Here is a 20,714-nt window from a genome sequence, read left to right as displayed (position 1 = left end):
TTTAATAATAATAATAATAATAATAATAATTATTATTATTATTATTATTATTATTATTATTATTATTATTATTATTATTATTATTATTATTATTATTATTATTATTATTATCAATCTTAATTATGTTGTATAAATTGCAACATCTTCCCAATTATTTTTTAAATACTTACCTTAACCTGAACATTCAAACGAGTGTGACTTGAAAGTGCGTTTTGGGAATGATTGATTGAGGATTTTTTTTTACCATTTTAGTTGGAAGGTCTTTCGTTAGTTATTTTTTCGGGATTGAGGGGACAAAAGGTTGACCTAAATGCTGAGGCACTATATTGAATTTTCTATTAGCTGCCAGATGTACTGTGAGATCTGTTTAGGCCCTTGGTGGAATTCACAAAGTGTTGGACTCTTTTGGACTCAGTAAGAACTGTTGCAGTGAGCACAAAGTGCTATTCATAGTCCAGATACTCGAGAAACTTGGCGAATCAAAAGCTCCTCCTTTCATTTCCCTAGAGTGTAAATATCTCAACTTAAATAATGCTCTAGTCTTATTAGTGACATCATCTTGAATAATTACAACTTAATAAAGATGGAATGATTTTAATGTTGAACAGAAACAGCCCATTATAGCCACACGTGGGGTATCTTTTACTTCTTCTTTTCTGTGGGTACCCCCTATGCCCAGCTTGCTCATGTTTCATTCATTTAAGTCCACTTGTGCACTCACACAGCCCAGAATCCCTCTGGAAATATCTGGTTTCATCTACAAACAGAGTTCATTGTTCACCGCGATGATATTGAACACTGAAGACAGTATGTCTGTTGTCATGCCACCGTCCCCCAGATTATCTCCCACTTATCAGGTTCATTTTATTAAGGAGGCTGAATAAGTGGGCCGGCCGGGTCTGTCCTGCTACCTCAGTCAGGTGGGACGGGCCACAGAGCCACTCTGGATCTCCCAACGTGTTGTATAGACGTGAAGAGCAGGAATCAGAGTGCAGAGGAAGCAGAAGATGGTGTTTCTAACAACTAAAATTATGCAAAGGACCGCACTCTTTGTGACATTTGGGGGTTTGGTCACTTCTCTGATCACCACCTTCCTCCCGCTGTGGAAGACAATGAACTCGGACCTGAACGAGGTGGAGAACTGGTACTCTGGACTGTGGCACACCTGCCTCTACACGGAGGAGGTGGGGATCCAGTGTAAGGCCTATGAGTCCATCATGGGACTGCCCATGGACCTGCAGATCTCCAGGGTGCTCATGTCAGTATCTCTAGCCACTGGAAGTTTAGCTGTGCTGGCCGCCTTCCCAGGACTGGAGGGGGTTGAGATGTGTGGGGTTTACCCTAGAATGAAGAGACGCCTCGTCATCCTTGCAGGGGCGCTGTCCTGGGTTTCTGGGCTCACCACCCTGGCTCCTGTCTCTATTGTGGCCTACACAACTGTGGTGGAGTTCTGGGACAAAGGTGTTCCTGATGTGATGCCCCGCTGGGAGTACGGCGAGGCAATGTTCTCGGGATGGTTCGGAGGTTTGGCCCTGGTCATCGGAGGGACTCTCTTCTTTGTGGCTGTGTGCATGGGCGACTTTGACAAGAGGCCATTGAGTGTGCCAAACAGCCCTCAGGTGAAGCACAGGACAAAACACTACCTGAAAACAGAGGTTTTATAGGTTTTTTTCTTTCATTGTCCAATGTGCCATCTGCACATTCATTCACTTCATGTTGAGGCTTGCCAACTTGAGATGAGACAATGATATAACTTGTAAAATACTGGAAAAATGTCAAGAACACTTCTGACTGATAACTGTAACATGCAAGCTACATGGCTGTTTGTGTTTTATTAGTTAATTTCTTAGTCAAATTGCTACTGTGAGTATCAAATATAATGTATGTAATATATATTTTTTGTTTAACAGAGATTGTCCTCATCAAGTTTTCATATAAAGAGTGAATAAGCACCTGCAGTAGTTATTATTCCTTCAATGTATTTTATAGACATGCAACTGGCGCACATAAAGCCTTATAGCTAATGAAGCTTTTGGTTTTAAATCTAATGTGTTTTAATGTTGTGTACTGACACTCAACATAATTAAAGTCATTCTTAGACAAATACGTTTCTAATGGGAAACAGAAATTGTAGTTTGATCGTATACATTTATAACATTTTAGTTACATATGCAAACTTACTTGTAATTCATAGTTGTGTTTTGTGATTTCTTTGTCTAGATTTTTATTGGCTGTAAAATTTGGATACACTTTCATCATTACATTTTATAGATACATGTGCTTTATGAAAAATAAGTTAGTAGTGCCAAACTTAAAATGTATAAACAACAGCCAACTAAATGTAAAGTGCTCAGACAGGACTAATGGTCTTACAATTAATAATAGGAACCCCGACTGATCTGAACAAGCTTGTCTAACAGGAGTGGTGCAGCTGCCAGGGCCGAAATGACTTGTTGCATTCCAGTTCTGCAGCTCCTCTGTTTTAAATTCCGTCTCAGGGAGGCACCCAGCTCCTCTTATTCCTTTATACATGATTGAATTTGGTGTACTGCTGTGCATTGTGATGATTTGAACTGATTTGTACTTTTATTTGTCATGTTTAATGAGTCAACAAATCCTGAAGTGGTACAGAATAAATTACTTTGATTTTGTATCATATCATATCAAGCTGTACAATATGTATTTGCGGGTTGAATCTCCCCTAACAACAGCTGACATGAATATTTTGGCAAGCTGTAGTTTTGAAACTCCCTGTACACCCCTGTAATTCACTAAACCAGTGATGTATCAGTGATCTAAGAACCCCCCTACCCCCCTCTGGCATCCACTCAAACAATCTTTTTACATGTGCTCGAACACATGCAGAAAGCAACACAAACAGACTGACACTGGGGGCCCATGTGCATGTGTCAGCTGTCAGCACACTGGGGAAACACAGTAGACATCTCTGTTATCTGACAAATGTCTTTTTTTCATTTGGACACATTCTGAAAAGCATGCAAAAAGCATCCTGTGTCTGTGCTGTCGTCATTTCCATAGAATTGAATCTGAGGTTATCAGGTGAGTGACCTTGTCTCGGCAGTTCTCTAAAGGGGAGGCACAGTTGTTGCAGTATTGAAGAATAACGAATGGAAATATCGATGTGAGCTCATTTCCAAAAGACTCAGTATACCTTTTTAATCCCGCTCCAGCCCTACCCCCTGACTGAAACTGGGATTTACTGCACCAACTTTCTCTCTCTCTCTCTCTCTCTCTCTCTCTCTCTCTCTCTCTCTCTCTCTCTCTCTCTCTCTCTCTCTCTCTCTCTCTCCCTCTGCTCCTACACTGAATAAAGTGTAGGAGCTATTTATGTGTTTATAACGTGCAGCAGCCCAGAAAGTTGTATATTTTATGGCTCCTGGTGGTCGGTGTAAACACAATATATTTCCCACTGTTTAATTTGAACAATGGCTGATAGCACTGCAGCAGCACAGTAGAGGCAGCATAAGTGGGCAGTCGGACCAGGTCAGTGCAATGGGGAGGGCAGCAAGTGTTTGATCAGGCTTAACTGGCAAGTCAGGTCTTTAGACATCTGAAGGCGAGGCTGAAAGGGGACTGAACTGAAAAGCATGTGTGTGAGTGTGTGAGTGTGTGTGTGTGTGTGTGTGTGTGTGTGTGTGTGTGTGTGTGTGTGTGTGTGTGTGTGTGTGTGTGTGTGTGTGTGTGTGTGTGTGTGTGTGTGTGTGTGTGTGTGTGTGTGTGTGTGTGTGTGGGAAAGAGAGAGGAGGGGAGGGTTGGGGGGACGTGAGCAGGGAACAGTGAGAATTCATGCTGTGTTAGCATCCCCTCAGCAACTCCATCAATACTGCATACAGCTGAGAAACTGGCAGAGGTCCTCCGTGCTGCATTTTGCAGGCTCGTCCAGAAGAAAAGAGTGCAACTCCCACGACCGGTCGGCTCAGTCTGCTGCGGCTGGAGGGGGGCTCTGTGAGGGGCCAAGAGCACACACACACACACACACACACACACACACACACACACACACACACACACACACACACACACACACACACACTCACTCACTCACACTAACTAGAGGCTCTGCTGCATCAAGAGGCAGAAGAGGAGAGCGGAGAAGGGTGAACAGGGAAACACATACTGGGAATACTCCTGTGGACAGAGCCAATCCCGGAGAGCGATAGGATTGTTTTAAGAGATTCATGTGCTAATATGCTGCCGGGCTCCGCAGGGGAAGCTGAGCACCAGGGAGTTTGACAGGATCTCAGCGCACCTGCTCCATGTACACTGGTGAGTGAGCTAAATGTATTCCTTTTACAGTACAGGTAATGTTGCTATGTTTTTATGAGTTCCCAATATGATGTGTTTTTGTTATCCTCAGTCTGTGGGGGGAAAAATAGGTTTTGCCTGTGTTGGTGCTCTGTAGGGCACATAGAGTACTTGCAATGAAGTTGTTTGCTCTCTGGCTCCCTGGAGAACACTGTACTTTGGTGCAATATATAGAACTGAAATAACAATACCAGAAACACAGAGCTGCAGTACACAGTATATTCTAATTCATGGATCAGTTCTGCTACGAACATGTAAAAAAAGAAATTAGTCTAAAATGCTGATAATGTTTTTAACAGTTAGTACATATGTAACTTTAACAGTGCATTTCATTCAGTTTGGTCCTTTTGGTTTTGCAATTATATGTGTATATGTTTGTGTGTGTTTTTATGTGTGAATGCTGCGAAATGGTTCCATAGCAGATTTGTTCTATTGAGGCACAGCTCCTCTGTGGGGGTGTACACCCCTCTGTAAACCACAATTCTAGTTTTCCATGACATCATGGAGAGGTTATCACTCAAAGCAGCGGCAAAATGACCTGATAAATGTCGATAGCGCCATTGCTTACCTGCCTCAGCTTTGTAAAATAATGTTTTATAGGGAAGGTGTGAAGTGTGGGTCAGTGTTTAAGAGAACAAATGGATACTTAGTAATGTGTGATTTTTCTCCTTTATCTCCTTTGAGTGCTACAGTAAACAATGCTTTACGACGGGGCAATCTTTGTTTCTCTGGAGACACGTGGCTTCTACGTATCACCCTAAACATGTCCTTTAGAATCTATGTAAACTGCTAATTGCAAAAGAAGGGTCAGAAAATAGTCAGACATTAAAATATACAGTATATATGTATGTATAATATTATACCTATATGGTAATATATAATATTACATATTATTTTCCAATGCTTTTCAGTTTACTTATTAACACAAAATGCAAATGTTTGATAGTGTTTTTCACCTTGTGAAGCTGTTAAGAATTTCCCTGATCTTTCCATCAACCTGGTTATAACCATTTATTTTATCAACAATATAAACTTGCGTTCAAACTTGGTTAAGGATGGATGAATGAACATGCTCACTATGCATAATTGCATCACAACATATAGCTTATTAATGGTGATATGGTAACCTGTAATCCACTCTTTATTCATTTATAGTTAAGACATGCACGCCATGGATGGAGTAAAAAGAAGTCAAAACCTTGGCATTTTGTGGAACATCCTGTTGGCTCATTTGACAAAGTGACATAAATCTAACTTCACTAAATTTAACTTGTCCCTCAGATTGGTAACTGTAACAGATAACCAGAGAGAGCCTTGTTCTTTTACACAATCAGGGGTTGATCCCTCCTCTGCTTATCTTGTTACTTTACAAACCAGGTGTTGACCCTGTTTGAGGAAAAGAGGCGTGGTCAAATATTAAGAGTGCAGGTCGTTGACCTTTATCAGCGGAGGATCATAGAACCCTAATCGTTAACTACAGAGCTTACATACCTGCTCAACAGGAGTGTGAATAATAAGATAGACACCATTTTGGATTGTTGGAGGTGAATGGGCCTCTGACCAAGAAGCTCTTTATCATCCAGGTGCTGCTGCAAGTCCAGGTGGTCTGGGAGGTTCATGTTATTAACAACGACTAATTAAAAGCCCAATGTTTTTATTAAATATGGATGTTACAGCATCTGTTCCTCTGCTGATGATATTCATCAGAGCCCAGGCACTTCGTTGCTCAACATTCCTGCTTTTTATTTCACTCACAGTCACCTAAGAGTCTCCTTCCCACCAACTAGGAGCTGGGTTTTGCTAATTCACCCCTCCAACATTCCAGTAACAGGTTTTTACATTTGTAGGGAAGTGAGTGGATCTGACGGCTTGTTTGCAGGCAGGATTATTAGCACGGCTTGGGGACAGGCCCAACAGTGAGCGAGCGGTCTTTTCTGCGTCATATGTTGTGAAGACCAAATCTGCTTAACCTACTTTAGTTTTGCATGAAATATGTTGGGCTCGCTGGAACTCCAGGATGGCAGCTCTTTGACGTCCAAATGTGTTGTTCATCAAATTTCAAGTGGTGGCAAATTATGAAAGGGGGCTACAGGAAGTGATTTGATATGTTACAGAACATCAAGGGCTTCTTGACTTAACACCACCTCCTGCAACAACTTGTTTGCTTAAATATGTGTACTAAGATGCCAAATTAAGTAAAAGTGTCACGCAATGGACAAATTACAGACATTTATGTATAACAACTAAGTAAGTAAATGTTTTTTGTGTGATGAAAAAACCCAATAAATACATTTAAAAAAATAAGTAAGTAAATGGTTTCTCATAGAGTTTGCAGTGCATTTGAAAGCACACTAAAGCGTGTGGTGATTACCACAACTGAAAGCATTTGGGAAATTCACCATCTCAAGTAAAAGAACATTCTACTTAAAGTTGCAATATGTAGTTTCAGAGGAGGGGGGTTTGTTTAAGTTTGCTGAGCCTGCAGTTAGTTTACAAAACATATTTACTCAACACGTAATTCTTAGTATTGAATGATTATATCATCATAAATCAAAATAAAATGATTTTGAAGCACCTGGAACCAAACCTAAGACTAGAATATGTTTGTCATCAAAACTATGGGCCCAATTGCCCAAACAACAATAGCGAAACAGTTACTTTTTCAGGTAGTTCTCTAACTTCAAACAGTATTCCAGGAGTCCAGTTTTCCAGGGGGTGAAGTTTGTTTACTCAATTATGAGAATATTCTTAAAGAGATGTTATCTTCTCTGATACAACCAAAGTTATATAGTGCACCTTTAAGTACAAGTACCGAAGTCTCTAAAGCTAAAGTACTTGTTGTCCTACAACACACCAATGCTTTACTGTCTTGGCTTGGTAAAAGGACACAGGATAAAAAGCTTGAGAATCACTGTTTGACTTTTTGACAATGTGTTACATGTTTCAAGCTCATCCTTAATACACATGTAACTACAGTTGTCAAATGCATGTAGAGGAGTCAAAAGTGGAATGTTAAAATGCAAAGGGAGGGATAAAAAAAATAGTAAAGTAATGTACGAGCACCTACAAGAAATACATAGTTATGCTACAAACATTCAGTCTTGCCTACTGAGTTGTTGCCAATCAGAGGGGATCTTTCCATTTCTCGTTTGTCCTCAGGAACTTTTTTCTAAGCAGTGCTCCATTCAACGCTGCACACTCTTTTTTCTGTAGTTCAAGGACATTAAGATGTGCCTGGAATATCAAACAGTCCTTTTGGTTGTACCTCAAAAGGATAGTTTGGTGATGGATTGCTCCATGCTGAGTGATACACCTGCCACCCTAGCACTGCTCAGATTCATAGCAGCCAGCGCTCTGTGAGTAACTAACTACTGTATGTGTTGGTGAAATACCAGAGCTAGCAGAAATGTCAGGGGGCAACGTGGCAACAACACAAGGGGGGATTTTGAAACTCAAGGGGCCCCTGCTTCCCTTTAAAGAGCAGTGTGACGAGAAAGTTAATAGGTGTCGGAGTGCTGTTAATATGTAACAGTTTCCCATGCAATATGCATGAACAAAGGTTACAACGTGTGTGGAAATGTTCCTAATTAACACAATTGCTTGGTTTTTACAAGCACTAACATGTGTTATAGACACACACACACACACACACACACACACACACACACACACACACACACACACACACACACACACACACACACACACACACACACACACACACACACACACACACACACACAGCAACCTTTCCTTGAAAGTCTAATTGTGACTCCTTCAGACACTTAACAAGAACATCAGCCACTTTTTGTGATTGATAATAAAATCACAGTCAGCAGCAATGACTGTTGAAGACCAGGGAACCACAAAAAAATTATGTGTGGAAACAAATAGGGAACAAATGTTTCATCAATTCGGAATGCACTATCCTAAATGAGCTTGAGCAACAAACAAACGCGCCATGTTGTAAGAGAGGGGAGAAGAAAAAACTCTCTGATGTCATGACAACAACCCTCAGACATTACAGTCATTTGAATTAAAGAGACACTCATGTTGTCTCTGGTTTGTGTGTGTGTTGTTGCTGATGTCTATCCCTCCGTCTGTGCAGGTTATGTGGAGGAGCTGATGTGTGCGATGGCCAGCCTGGTCCTGCAGGTTCTCAAACACCCAGTCCTGCATTATCGTTACCTGCCTCCCAGGCAGCCTAGCCCAAGGATCTGACCGCACCTCCCCTCATTTCCCCCCTCCCTCCCTCCCCCTTCCCTGGGTGTTCCTCAATCCCGCGCCAACCATGGGAGGATGCTTCTCCAAACCCAAACCAGGTAACCCAACATGTTTCCCTTTATCTCAATCAGGTTTAGTTAAGTCTGAAAGGAAACAAGCAAAATAACAACACTTGTGCAGGTGTACTCTCACCTTCATATGCACCTTTTTATTGTCTGATATGTGAATTTATTGTTGATATTGAGTCAAAAAGGTGTTGAAATACCTCTGGTAATACATTGGTTTGTGCTGATGTTGTACTGGATTGAATAATTCTGTAAGGTGTACATGATATTTTGTTCAGAGGTTTTCCCGCATTTATCATTTACCGGGAACGAACCAGCGACCTTATGGTTACTAGCAGGCCCCCTTACCTCTAGGCAATCTTACCACCCCTTATGTCTTAATTATCACATAAGTCCATTACCATTGTTTGTTTATCTTGCTCGGAATTACACATTTCATCAACAGTTATATCATCAAACCATTATTCTTATAAAAATTCAGTTAATTATAACGTCAAATTATCTCCCAGTCCTTATGTGCAGTGTCGTGTGCAGCTGGAAATTCAAATTATGCAGATTTTAAATTTAAGCTTGATGAATATTTAATGTTAAATATTGACATGCTGAGAGTTCAGTGAGGTTTGAAAAAGAGAATCCTCTAGTTTGTAAGATGAGGAAAATATACTGGGTATTATACGATAAAAATTGATTTGCTTATGATTCCAATTTCATTTTATTGTTTCTACAGGGATGTGTCCAATGTTTGAAATGTAAAAGACATGTTTGAATATTGCTCTGTTTCCATGGAGAGACCAGCAAAAAACATATTAGGGAAAGATAGTTAATTTTGCATCATGTTCAAAGCTACCTTCATCCTCCAAATCCTGTTATGTACAAGTCTTCTCATATTCAGCCTCCTCTGTTTGCAGAATAGCATTTTGTGTGGGAGGAATTTTAATGCTCTCTACGGCATCTTTGGTCAGGAGAATTACATACCGAGACGTGAATCTCAAAATATGACACAGTGTGTGCATCCCATTTCAGGAGATAGGCTATCATGCTTCATTGCGCCTAGTTGATAATACCCACAATGTGCGTCCCATTCGGTTGTTTGTCTAGTTGTCTGTCAATAAACTAATAGTCTGTCAGGCCTCTGAAAACTCCATGTCTCACAGTGTGAGTCTGCTAACAATCAATTACAATTTAAACTTAATAGGAATATCTATGAAACAATCCTTTAGACCAGTGCTTCTCAAATGGTGGGGCGCGCCCTAGTTGCCGTGAGTTTTTTTTTTTTTTTTTTAAAGTGCTAGCAAGCGCGATGTGTGCTTGTGTATGGTCATATCCGCGCGAAAGGCCGCGATTTGCAGTAAATAAATGTCCACGTGTCTCCAAGTGTCTCAGTAGGCTATTTCAAAAGAAATCAAGCAAGTAGCTAGACTAATAATAACATTAATTAATTATTGGTTATCGCATCACAGAAGGCCTATTGGCCTATAATAATAAAAAAAAAACACCTTAACTACACTCAACAAAAATATAAACGCAACACTTTTGTTTTTGCTCCCATTTTTCACGAGATGGACTTAAAGATCTAAAATTCATTCCAGATACACAATTGTACCATTTCTCTCAAACATTGTTCACAAATCTGTCTAAATGTGTGATAGTGAGCACTTCTGCTTTGCTGAGATAATCCATCCCACCTTACAGGTGTGCCACATCAAGATGCTGATCTGACATCATGATTAGTGCACAGGTGTGCCTTAGACTGTCCACAATAAAAGGCCACCCTGAAATGTGCAGTTTTGTCTCACAGCAAAATGCCACAGATGCCACAAGCATTGAGGGAGCGTGCAATTGGCATGCTGACAGCAGGAATGTCAACCAGATCTGTTGCTCGTGCATTGAATGTTCATTTCTCCACCATAAGCCGTCTCCAGCAACTTCGCACAGCCATTGAAGAGGAGTGGACCAACATTCCACAGGCCACAATTGACAATCTGATAAACTCTATGCGAAGAAGATGTGTTGCACTGCATGAGGCAAATGGTGGTCACACCAGATACTGACTGGTTCTGAGTCCCCAGACCCCCAATAAAGCAAAAAAATTCACATTTCAGAGTGGCCTTTTATTGTGGACAGTCTAAGGCACACCTGTGCACTAATCATGATGTCAGATCAGCATCTTGATGTGGCACACCTGTGAGGTGGGATGGATTATCTCAGCAAAGCAGAAGTGCTCACTATCACACATTTAGACAGATTTGTGAACAATGTTTGAGAGAAATGGTACAATTGTGTATCTGGAATGAATTTTAGATCTTTAAGTCCATCTCATGAAAAATGGGAGCAAAAACAAAAGTGTTGCGTTTATATTTTTGTTGAGTGTATGTTTACAGTTTAAATATTTTTTGAATGAAATGCAAACCTCAGTGAATCATTTGCTCTTGTATCTCTGTCCTGAGATTCACACAGACTGCAGTCTTGTTTAAATGTTACAAATTGAGCTGATAAACTGAACTTTGAATTTTTTTTGCTGCAGAAGTTATCTCAGCTAATTTTTGTTATCTAATTTGATAATAAGGTGATTGTATGCAGAAAAAATGTCTGTCCCCTATGACAGAAAATAATTGAGAACCACTGCTTTAGACAGAGTGAAAGACAGATTGTCTTTTTATTTGATAGATTCCCAAGTGGAATCTGTGCAAAGGGAAGAACCCACCACTAGCACCGAAAGTTCATTTGTGTTGCTGAAAAAAAAAAAAAAAAAAAAAAACACTGAGCAAATAAAGAGTAAAAAATTGTTAAGTTTCAAATTTGGAAAGCACATTGGTGTGTTGTCTCCATAACATCAAGAAGAGCTGAAATCAACGGAACATAGACAGTTTTGACTAATTACAAAATAAAGCAAACCCTACATAAAAGCTACTCATACTTTTTTTTATATATTTTTTTTCATTTAAAGTTTGTCCAGTTGTGATGATGTTACCATTAGGATGAAATCGTATTCTTAAAGCATTAGATTTAATTGAAATAAATGTTTAATTAGCCTATGCTGTGACCTACAATCAAAGAATGAAGAATCAATGAAGATTACTCCATCTGAATATGCTGTAGATATAAAGTTACACGTGTAAGTGGCACCATGACCTACAGCTTGGAAACATGCTGCCCTGTTCCTTTGTTTCAAAAAGAAAGGTGCACTGTGGAATTAAGGATGCAAATACCCTGCGCTCAAGCACATATAAGGTGTCTATAAACAATGAGAAGATACACATGCAAGCATTAAAATAAAATAGTTTGTACACATTTCAAACTTTTCTGTGCTGATGATCAGAAGGATTGCTGTGTTGAGCAGCAGACATTACAGCAGCGTCTAGAGCTTCTCTTTTCGGCTGTTGAAAGCTTTCTCTCCTTCTTTTCTCCAGCAATTGCACTCACTATTATGATTTTCCATTGATTTTAATTAAGACTTGCACAGCAGGAGAACATTCCAGCCAGATTACTGTGTAAGAACCGGATGGTCAGCACATTTTTCCAGCCGAACAGATAAAGCCTGCTGCAGTGTAAAAAGGGAGTTACACAACCATTTCTCAATGTTTATAAATATAAAGCCAACAGCAGCTCATCCAATGTCGGAAAAAAAAACTGAATCTCTCAATAAGTCGGATAAATGTATTCCATTCTGTTATAGTCTGATTGATTTTACTACCTCTCAGCAGCGATACTGGAAATGCTGGTATAGGCTGCACTCAAATAGATGTTTTTATGTTTAATGTCAGTTTCTGTGTGGAAATTTCATTATTTAAAGGGAATTTAGAAGGCATGTTAAGGCTTTGTTATCCTGTCGGCTTAGGGAGTTCATTTAGACATAGGTTAAAGGGTATGGTGAGTAAGGTGTGATTGGTTTTACATTAAGTGCACACATTTTGAGCTGCTTGTCAAATTCTTTCTGCATTTTACCCACACTGCTATCATTTGGCTCTTAAACCTGGTTCTAAAGTAGCCTTTATTTGTCATTTCTCTGCATAGGATGTTGTTGGTGCTTTGCATGACTGATTTCCTATTGGTTTTGAATTTATATTGAATGTTAAAAAATTAAAGCTTCTCCGAGGAACTTTCAGTCTGTGTTAATTCTTGCACCCCCTTTGGACAAAAGCGGTAGTGTTTTTGCTAAGCCAGCTGCAGTTACTGGGTGAGCATAGGCTGCCCGTGACAATGCCGTTAAGAAAACTACATTAATATAGCATTCTTTGCACTGATGGTCTCGTTTGCTGTTACATATCATTTATGATCATCAGAGGAAGAATGAGACTGTTTCAGAAATATTTCAAAGTTCCTCGTAGCACCTTTAAGGAAACATTAATTGTAATTGTCTGAAGGTAGAGGCGAAAAAATAAAAAAACTTAAGGTTACCACTTACACACTTCTGCCTCTCTGCTTTCATTTGTTTCACCTGTGGAGATGTCAGACTCAATTTGTCCCAGAGTTTTGGACGTCTCTCCCAACTGAAAGGCAAATTACTCTTCCAAAGCAATAGAGAGGAACGGTAATAAAATAACAGAGGACAGACATACAGGAATAATGACGCAATCCACAGTTGACAGGTGGTAGCAGTAATAAGTGAGGCATCCTTTTACTGCTCTGTGTGACGGACTGCGCTAGGTTTTCAGGTCATTTCTAAGTTTGACGTGTCTGTGTTGTATACAGTTGAAGTTAAAGTGGAACTCTCTCCCCTGGAAAAAGAAAAAGAGGTGGACGGGCTGTCACCTAACGGCAAGGCGAGTCCCTTCGCTGACTGCAGACCTAACGGAGCGCTGGGACACAGCTCTGATGACGAATCCACACCACTGCAACTTTACCACAAACCACGGGACTATGTGGAGGCATCTGTCTGTCACGTTAAAGATCTGGAAAACGGACAGTAAGAATAAAAAAAATACTTTTTTTTGTTGCACAACACACCTCAGTACATAGATATATGTATGAAATGTAAGATCAAATTGAGAAGAATCCAGAAGGATATATGTTCTTATCCTAAAGAGATAGTAAACTCAATAAAACCATTTAAGTATACACATACTAAGAATCTGTTACTTTTAAATATAAAATGTTCTAGCAAATACTTTTTGCCAAACAGCTAAACACAACTACAATATAATACTATAAACCCTTGAATGTTCTCTCAATATTCTGGTAGAGGCCTATGTTTAAACAACTGTGGGGTCTATTAAAACAAACTTACCATAATTAACCACCTTTGTTGTTGACTTTTTCAGGGTTTTTGTGTGAGCTGTCCCTTTAATTCATTTGGCACATTGCTACCAGAGTGAATTGCTTAGAAGACAGATTTACCTGATTTCTTTCAGAAGCTATAAGTTGTAGCTGTAGCTCTGGTCTTTCTGCATCGTTAGTGACATTTGTCTTACTGCTTGTTTACCATTCACAAAATGGCCTATTTGTGTTTAATCCTAAAACAGTTGTGAATGAACAAACTCTTTGTCTTTGTGTGTTTCACAGAATGCGAGAGGTGGACTTGGGAAGTGGCAGAGCTCTGTTGATCAAAGAGCATGGGGAGTTCTCAGCCATGGGCCACAAGTGTCCGCACTACGGAGCACCACTGGTCAAAGGCGAGTAAATTATTCTCAGGGAGGGTATTCACATTCGTAATAATAACCTATTAAACATCATAACCTTGACATTTTTCTGTCCTCCCAGGTGTGTTGTCAAAAGGACACGTGCGCTGTCCCTGGCACGGAGCGTGTTTCAACATTGCCACAGGAGACATCGAGGAGTTCCCCGGGCTGGACAGCCTGCCTACCTTCCAGGTGACCTTCCCACGCTGGTGCTGTCTCTTTACACATTCTCTGCCTTATCATGTCTCTAAGCACCATCAAAAAGTGTACACATCGCTCATGTCTGTTTGCTCCAGGTCAGAGTTGAAAAGGACAAGGTGATCATTCGGGCAAACAAGCAGGTAACAAGAGAAAGAATGTGGACAGTTTGTGCAGGCCAATAAATGGAAAACTTTGATTGATCCAAGACCTTTTTCATTTAAACCCTTTTCTAGGCTCTTCAGTCTCAGAAAAGGTCAAAGCCCATGGCCAGATGCTCTGCAGTCATTAACTCCAGCACGGGCTTTAGCCATGTTCTCATCATTGGCTCAGGTCAGTGACTTTATGTCCCTCTTTCTCTGTTGTCCAACTTTACAATCAAACAAGGATCCAGTTGCATTTGATTTATTTCTCATAGACAACTCTTTCCTTTATCTTTTTTCCATATAATTTCCTCTTCTTTTATGGTGAACGTGTGTCCGCAGGTCCAGCAGGTCTGGTGTGTGCAGAGACACTGAGGCAAGAGGGCTTCACCGATCGCATCGTCATGTGCACCATGGACAGACATCCTCCATATGACAGGCCTAAACTGAGTAAGGTTTGTACACAGTCCCTGACGACCTAAACTGAGACAGAACCGACTTTGCCACCAAAGTAACATAACAGGCTGCAGTGGTGCTAAAGCAAGAGCTCTCTGTGAGAAAAGCTTCACTACTTCACTGCAACAAAGATGTAAAGAAAGTCTCCATGTGCCGAAGAGAAGAGACACAACTCAATCCAAAGAAAAGGATATGAATTTTCCTTTGCCATGAAAAACTTGGAATTAGAATTGATCTGCTGCTACAGTCTAATGTAATTGGAAAGATTTTTTGTACCATGTAATTTCATTTTTCTTTTGATGTACACCACACTAACTTGCCGACCTTTAGTCTTTAGACAGCACAGCAGAGCAGCTGAGATTGCGCTCCATGGACTTCCTACAGGACCATGACATTGAACTCCTCACAGAGAAAGAGGTGAGAGGAGATGAAATATGTGAGCATATTTGAGGTCAGTTTTTCCATATAATCCAAAGCTTTAACCCTTTACGACCCTACGATGTTCAGGTCGTGGCAATAGACGTGAAAACGCGATCTGTGACCTTTGAAGACGGCTTGAGGATGGAGTACAGGAAACTCTTTATTGCTACAGGAAGCAAGTGAGGAAAACACTTTTTATTTCACAGGATAATGAAGCAGCTATATTTCAATGAATTGACATCTGATTGCTACAATCCTTTTGCTCGAAAGACCCAAACCCATGACCTACAAGGGCACAGACGTCAGGAACGTGTTTCACCTCAGGACGCCGGAGGATGCTAACAGCATAGCGAGGCTGGCCAACAACAAGAACGCTGTGATTGTGGGAACATCATTTGTCGGTGAGAAAAAGACACATTTATGAAAAACACATGCTGGTAGACAAGATACATCAGAGAAATGTTTATGCAATAACTCAAAAATATGCCGCAAAGGTGTGTGCTCACCTGTTTCTGTAATGCAGCCACCTTTTAAACAACTTACGAGCTCTCTTCTACACCCCCCTATTGTCCTAAATGGAAGAATCTACATTCATTATGTTTCTCGAATAACATAATTTGGTGTTTTTTCTTTCATTTGTCACCTGTCTTTAAACTTTTTACTATGACTTATATTAAGTGTTTGCTGTTTACTTGTTGTGTTGGTAGGCATGGAGGTGGCTGCAGCTCTAACGGACAAGGCCCACTCTGTCTCTATCATCGGGATTGAGACAGTCCCCTTTAAAAAAGCTCTCGGGGAGAAATTAGGGAAAGCCATAATGAAGGTAGGGACACACTCCTGAGAAATCAAGCATTTCGGAGCGTGAAGCTTCTTCAGAATACTGTCAATATTCCAAGTAAATACAAGGGAGAGCATAAATCTCCTCATTAGGGACAGAAACGTGCTAATCTTTTCACATGGTTTCTGTGTTTGTGGTGTGCTTCTTGTCTTTGCAGCTGTTTGAGGCAAACAAGGTGAAGTTCTACATGCTGAATGAGGTGTCGGAGATGATTGGCCATCATGGACAGGTATTCAGAAAGTGAGAGAAACAGCATAACATGATGCTCAGTAGCACTTTTCTGTCGTTTAATCCATGACCAAGACTATTCAGATAAGAAAACACAAGGATATTAACCAAGAATGTAGAACTTTTTGGAGTGTCAACCTTTAATGCCCCTGAAAATATGGTTTTCAAGTTTTTCTCTGAAACTTGAAATTATTTAATGAGCAACTTAACAAATGTTCTGAAAAGAAACTTTGCACGTTTTATATCAAGAGTTCAACTGGGCTGTGTTGCCAGAGGCTGCTTGCAGCTTTTGTGAGATTGTTAGGTTTGCCTGATTTTGTCAATCCAATATTTTGCCCACACAGACTAATTTAGTGTAATTGTGTTCATAATCACTTATAACAAGTGTTAAAAGCTGTTGGTGAATCTTTAAGTATTTTAGTACATGGCATTCTGTTTTTCCTGTAAACACAGCTGAAAGAGGTGGTACTGAAGAGTGGAAAGGTCCTGCGGGCAGACGTGTGTGTCATCGGAGCAGGTGATGTCAAATGTACCTTCCTTTATATCCATCTTCATCATGATGAAACTACCTTTAGGAAATGTCTGTATTTAACCTGTTTTTCTCTCCTGTAGGAAGTATTCCTGCAACAGGCTTCCTGAAACAGAGCAGCATCCACATGGACTCCAGGGGCTTCATCACTGTCAACAAGGTATTTTTGCAAAACCTGAAGCCTGAGTGGAAAGTGTCTTGTTCCATTTTATTGTAATAGTTAACTTTTTCCCAGATGATGCAGACAAACGCTGATGGAGTCTTTGCCGGAGGAGATGTGGTGGTTTTTCCTTTCCCGTCACGCAGCAAGAAGGTGAACATCCCTCACTGGCAAATGGCTCATGTTCACGGTAAGTGTGTAACTGTCTAATCCACACTGTGTTGACGATGATTCTCGCACTCGAAAGATAAGCATGTGAATTGTTCCTTTTTTCTAAACCTTACTGACAGGAAGAGTGGCAGCTCTCAGCATGATGGGCAGAGCCACTGAGATCAAAACTGTGCCTTACTTCTGGTCGGCCATGTTTGGGAAGACCATAAGATATGCAGGTAGGTTCAGCTTGAAGAATGTTTGCTTTAGCTTGACATTTGATGATCAGTGTTATAAGGCAGACATGCTGCAGGAGAGGCTGAAAACAGCTCAAGTGTAGTAACGACACTGCCATCTAGCTGTAAAAATTCAAACGTAGACAGAAGACTGACATTAGAGCTTTTTTTTCTTTATGCTGCTGACCAATAAACACACACACACACACACACACACACACACACATATATATATATATGCGCATTTAAATATTTTTTTGTTTCTGAAGGTTATGGTGATGGATTCGACGATGTCATTATTCAAGGAGATCTGGATGAACTGAGATTCGTGGCATTTTACACCAGGTAGGCCAACGTTTGATTTTTGCATTGATGGTTAACTTTTCACTACAATCTTAAAAGAACTAGAACATGTGAAGAAGATGCATAATTTTTGTTTTCGTCTTAAATGTTGACTCCTGGTCTAATCTAACAATAGCTTCTCATTGTTTTTCCTTCTCCGGGTCATCTATAGGAGTGAGGAGGTGGTTTCTGTTGCGAGCATGAACTATGATCCCATTGTATCCCGAGTGGCAGAGGTCTTAGCGTCCGGAAAGACGATTAAGAAGCGAGATGTGGAGTAAGTCTCCTTCCCAGGCTTAAATCTGTTCACGGTTACAATAGCTGTTATGTTCTTTAGATTTTGCTGTGAAGAAAAACATGACAAATGTTATCACTCTGAAAAACCGAATACTTGGAGCTTGTGACTTGAATCACATGGAAAGTATTATAAGAGCCAAACAAGTTGACTTATTGAAACTAGGGACGACTGCAGATTTTTTTTAGTTGTTTTGATTGATCAATACAGCAATGTTTTATATTACAGGATCAAACAGTTCAGAATGTTTTCTGAATGTGGTTGCTTGAAAAAAAGTTATTTAGTACAAATTATGGGGAAAATAGAAGACAATAGCAGACACACAATGGATGATATCTCCATGCACATATAAAAAAGTCCTTACAGTATGTTATAAGACATTTGTCAACCGTGTATACACATGAACAAATCAGTGGCAGGTCGTCTTAACTGTTAAGAAATGTTTTTCAAACTCATGAAACCAAGTTATGTATCTATAAGTTCATTCTTGATTCCAACTGAAATTCCACTAACTAGATTTCTTTAAAAGAGTTCTGCCCATGGAGTTTTTTCTGTTGTCATGAAGAGTGAAGCAAAAGTAATAATACTTAACTTAAAACTCAATTTACAAATATAATAAATAAATAATATTGATAAATACAATACAATTCAATTCATACTTAGAAGTGGTTGTATTGTTTTCTATGACTGCAGTATTTTCATTTTATTTAGTCATCCATTATCTGTTTATGCAGTCACAGATATTTCACAGGACTTTAATTTGTTGACCAAAACATTACTAAACACTTAACAATGTCCTTATATTTGCTGTTACATGCTCATTATGGGATGGACAATTAAAATTAAGTGTAGGTACATGTTAAGCCGACTCACTGTTACTAAAATACTAGGAAGTAATTGTACTTAATTAATTTCTCCTTATATCAAAGTACCGGTAATTGAAAGATAATTAACATCTTGTTTTATTAATTATTACATTTGGATATTATACACTGATATCATGTTGCTGTTCTTGCGTTACCTTAACATTGAAATAATTTCCGTCTATTTTGTTCTAATGTGACTGTAGTGTCCCTCATGTCTCTCATTTCTATAAATGCAAACTCATAAGGATGTTAGCACGACTTGGCAAGTACGAAGAAATATGAGCTTTTTCTATTTTCCATTTTACTCATATGGAATATTGATGTGTAAGGAGCTGACGGCAATCTACATAACTATAATGCATTTATAATGTCTATGTGTGTATAATGCTGTTTTTTGGGGTTTGCAGGACGGGAGACATCGCTTGGCTGATCGACAAAGGCACTCAATGACTCCACCTCTGCCAAAATTCAAAATCCACCTTCAATATGGACACTGAATGGTGCTGAGACCCTGAGGGTCAGCAGCTATCCCGTTGTGGACACACACACAGTGGGGACAGGACTGATGAACACACTTCAGAGGATGACACTACAACTTGCTTTTGTTCCTGAAAGACAATGTGACAACCAGAGTCATCCGTGGCCCATATACACTGACTCACTGTTGGCAGGTTCTTTTATTACAATGGTGTCATGTTTCACAACAAAGCAATATCAGATCCAGCCTCCGCTCTGCTGCAAGATGTATCTACCTGTACACTTTGTTTATAAGAAGCCAGCGATGGGCCTTGACATTTTTTGTACAAATACCATTGTATATAGCTAATGCTGAATGCACTGTAACAAAAAAAAACATACAATTTTAAGTGATTTTTTAAAAGTTTTAAATAAGAGATTTGGTTGTATGCTCACATACAGATCCTAGATCTGCATGGTATCATTTTATTTAATATAAGTTCAAACAACTAGCCCCTAAACACAGTTTTTAATCTAGATGCATCAGCAAACAAATCTTAAAGGTGCAACAAAAAATATTTTTTTTAAACTGCTAAACCCGTTGCAGCATAATCTGAATGCAGCTTCAATTTACTAACATACATAGACACCGGTTTAATTGGTAATAAATTAGCTTTTCTAGGATTACAATACACCTTTTGTAATTGTTGCCTTGCTAGTATATTGCACAAATTATGCAGGATTTACTCTTAATTTGATCACACACTAGTGCCTGCCCAATAGATTAGCATATTTTCTAACGGAAATATCACCGTTTTAGTATCCTATAGTAGCTTAATTTTTTTTTTTAATATAGTTGTGACTTCCACTGGGATATTCTTTGTTACTAACTCAGGGAACTGAGGTTTTTGGCCTGGTCTTACTGTTTTTTTTGCAAGCAGAAATTAAGTCTTAGCTTTAAAAAAGTAATATCACAGATTCTCTCATGATCATTTAGAATTGCTTGTAATGGGTATAATGCAAGGATGCTTTGATTACATTCTGATGTGCTGATGATCCCAAAATACTTGAGCCCTGGCACACATGTCCACAAAGCATCTGACATTTAAAAAAAAGGCATTGTTGTTTCTACAGAGAAGTCTGGAATTGCATTTTTATAACTAA

The 20,714-nt window shown here is 39.5% G+C and overlaps 2 protein-coding genes across 2 annotated transcripts; both read left to right on the top strand.

The window, feature by feature from the left end:
* Positions 1–1,007: 1,007 nt before the first annotated feature.
* Positions 1,008–1,664, top strand: cldn26 (claudin 26; the record flags this gene model as incomplete). The annotated part of the gene is made up of 1 exon (XM_080052153.1): positions 1,008–1,664. The coding sequence occupies one exon, from the start codon at positions 1,008–1,010 to the stop codon at positions 1,662–1,664; it is 657 nt and encodes a 218-aa protein (XP_079908279.1).
* A 6,953-nt stretch (positions 1,665–8,617) lies between these two features.
* aifm3 (AIF family member 3) lies at positions 8,618–19,544 on the top strand (the record flags this gene model as incomplete). Its single annotated transcript, XM_080042325.1, has 20 exons — positions 8,618–8,648; positions 13,308–13,521; positions 14,118–14,227; positions 14,316–14,425; positions 14,530–14,574; positions 14,668–14,764; positions 14,917–15,029; positions 15,361–15,447; positions 15,538–15,629; positions 15,721–15,851; positions 16,158–16,273; positions 16,446–16,517; positions 16,970–17,033; positions 17,129–17,205; positions 17,281–17,395; positions 17,496–17,594; positions 17,861–17,936; positions 18,106–18,210; positions 19,340–19,360; positions 19,502–19,544. The coding sequence occupies 20 exons, from the start codon at positions 8,618–8,620 to the stop codon at positions 19,542–19,544; spliced, it is 1,818 nt and encodes a 605-aa protein (XP_079898451.1).
* Positions 19,545–20,714: the final 1,170 nt, after the last annotated feature.

The sequence above is a fragment of the Ammodytes marinus genome (genome assembly GCF_949987685.1).
Source record: "Ammodytes marinus genome assembly, chromosome: 2".
Classification (NCBI taxonomy): Eukaryota; Metazoa; Chordata; class Actinopteri; order Uranoscopiformes; family Ammodytidae; genus Ammodytes; species Ammodytes marinus.
The sequence above is the reverse complement of the archived record's forward strand: the minus strand, read 5'-3'. Positions and strand labels throughout refer to the sequence as shown.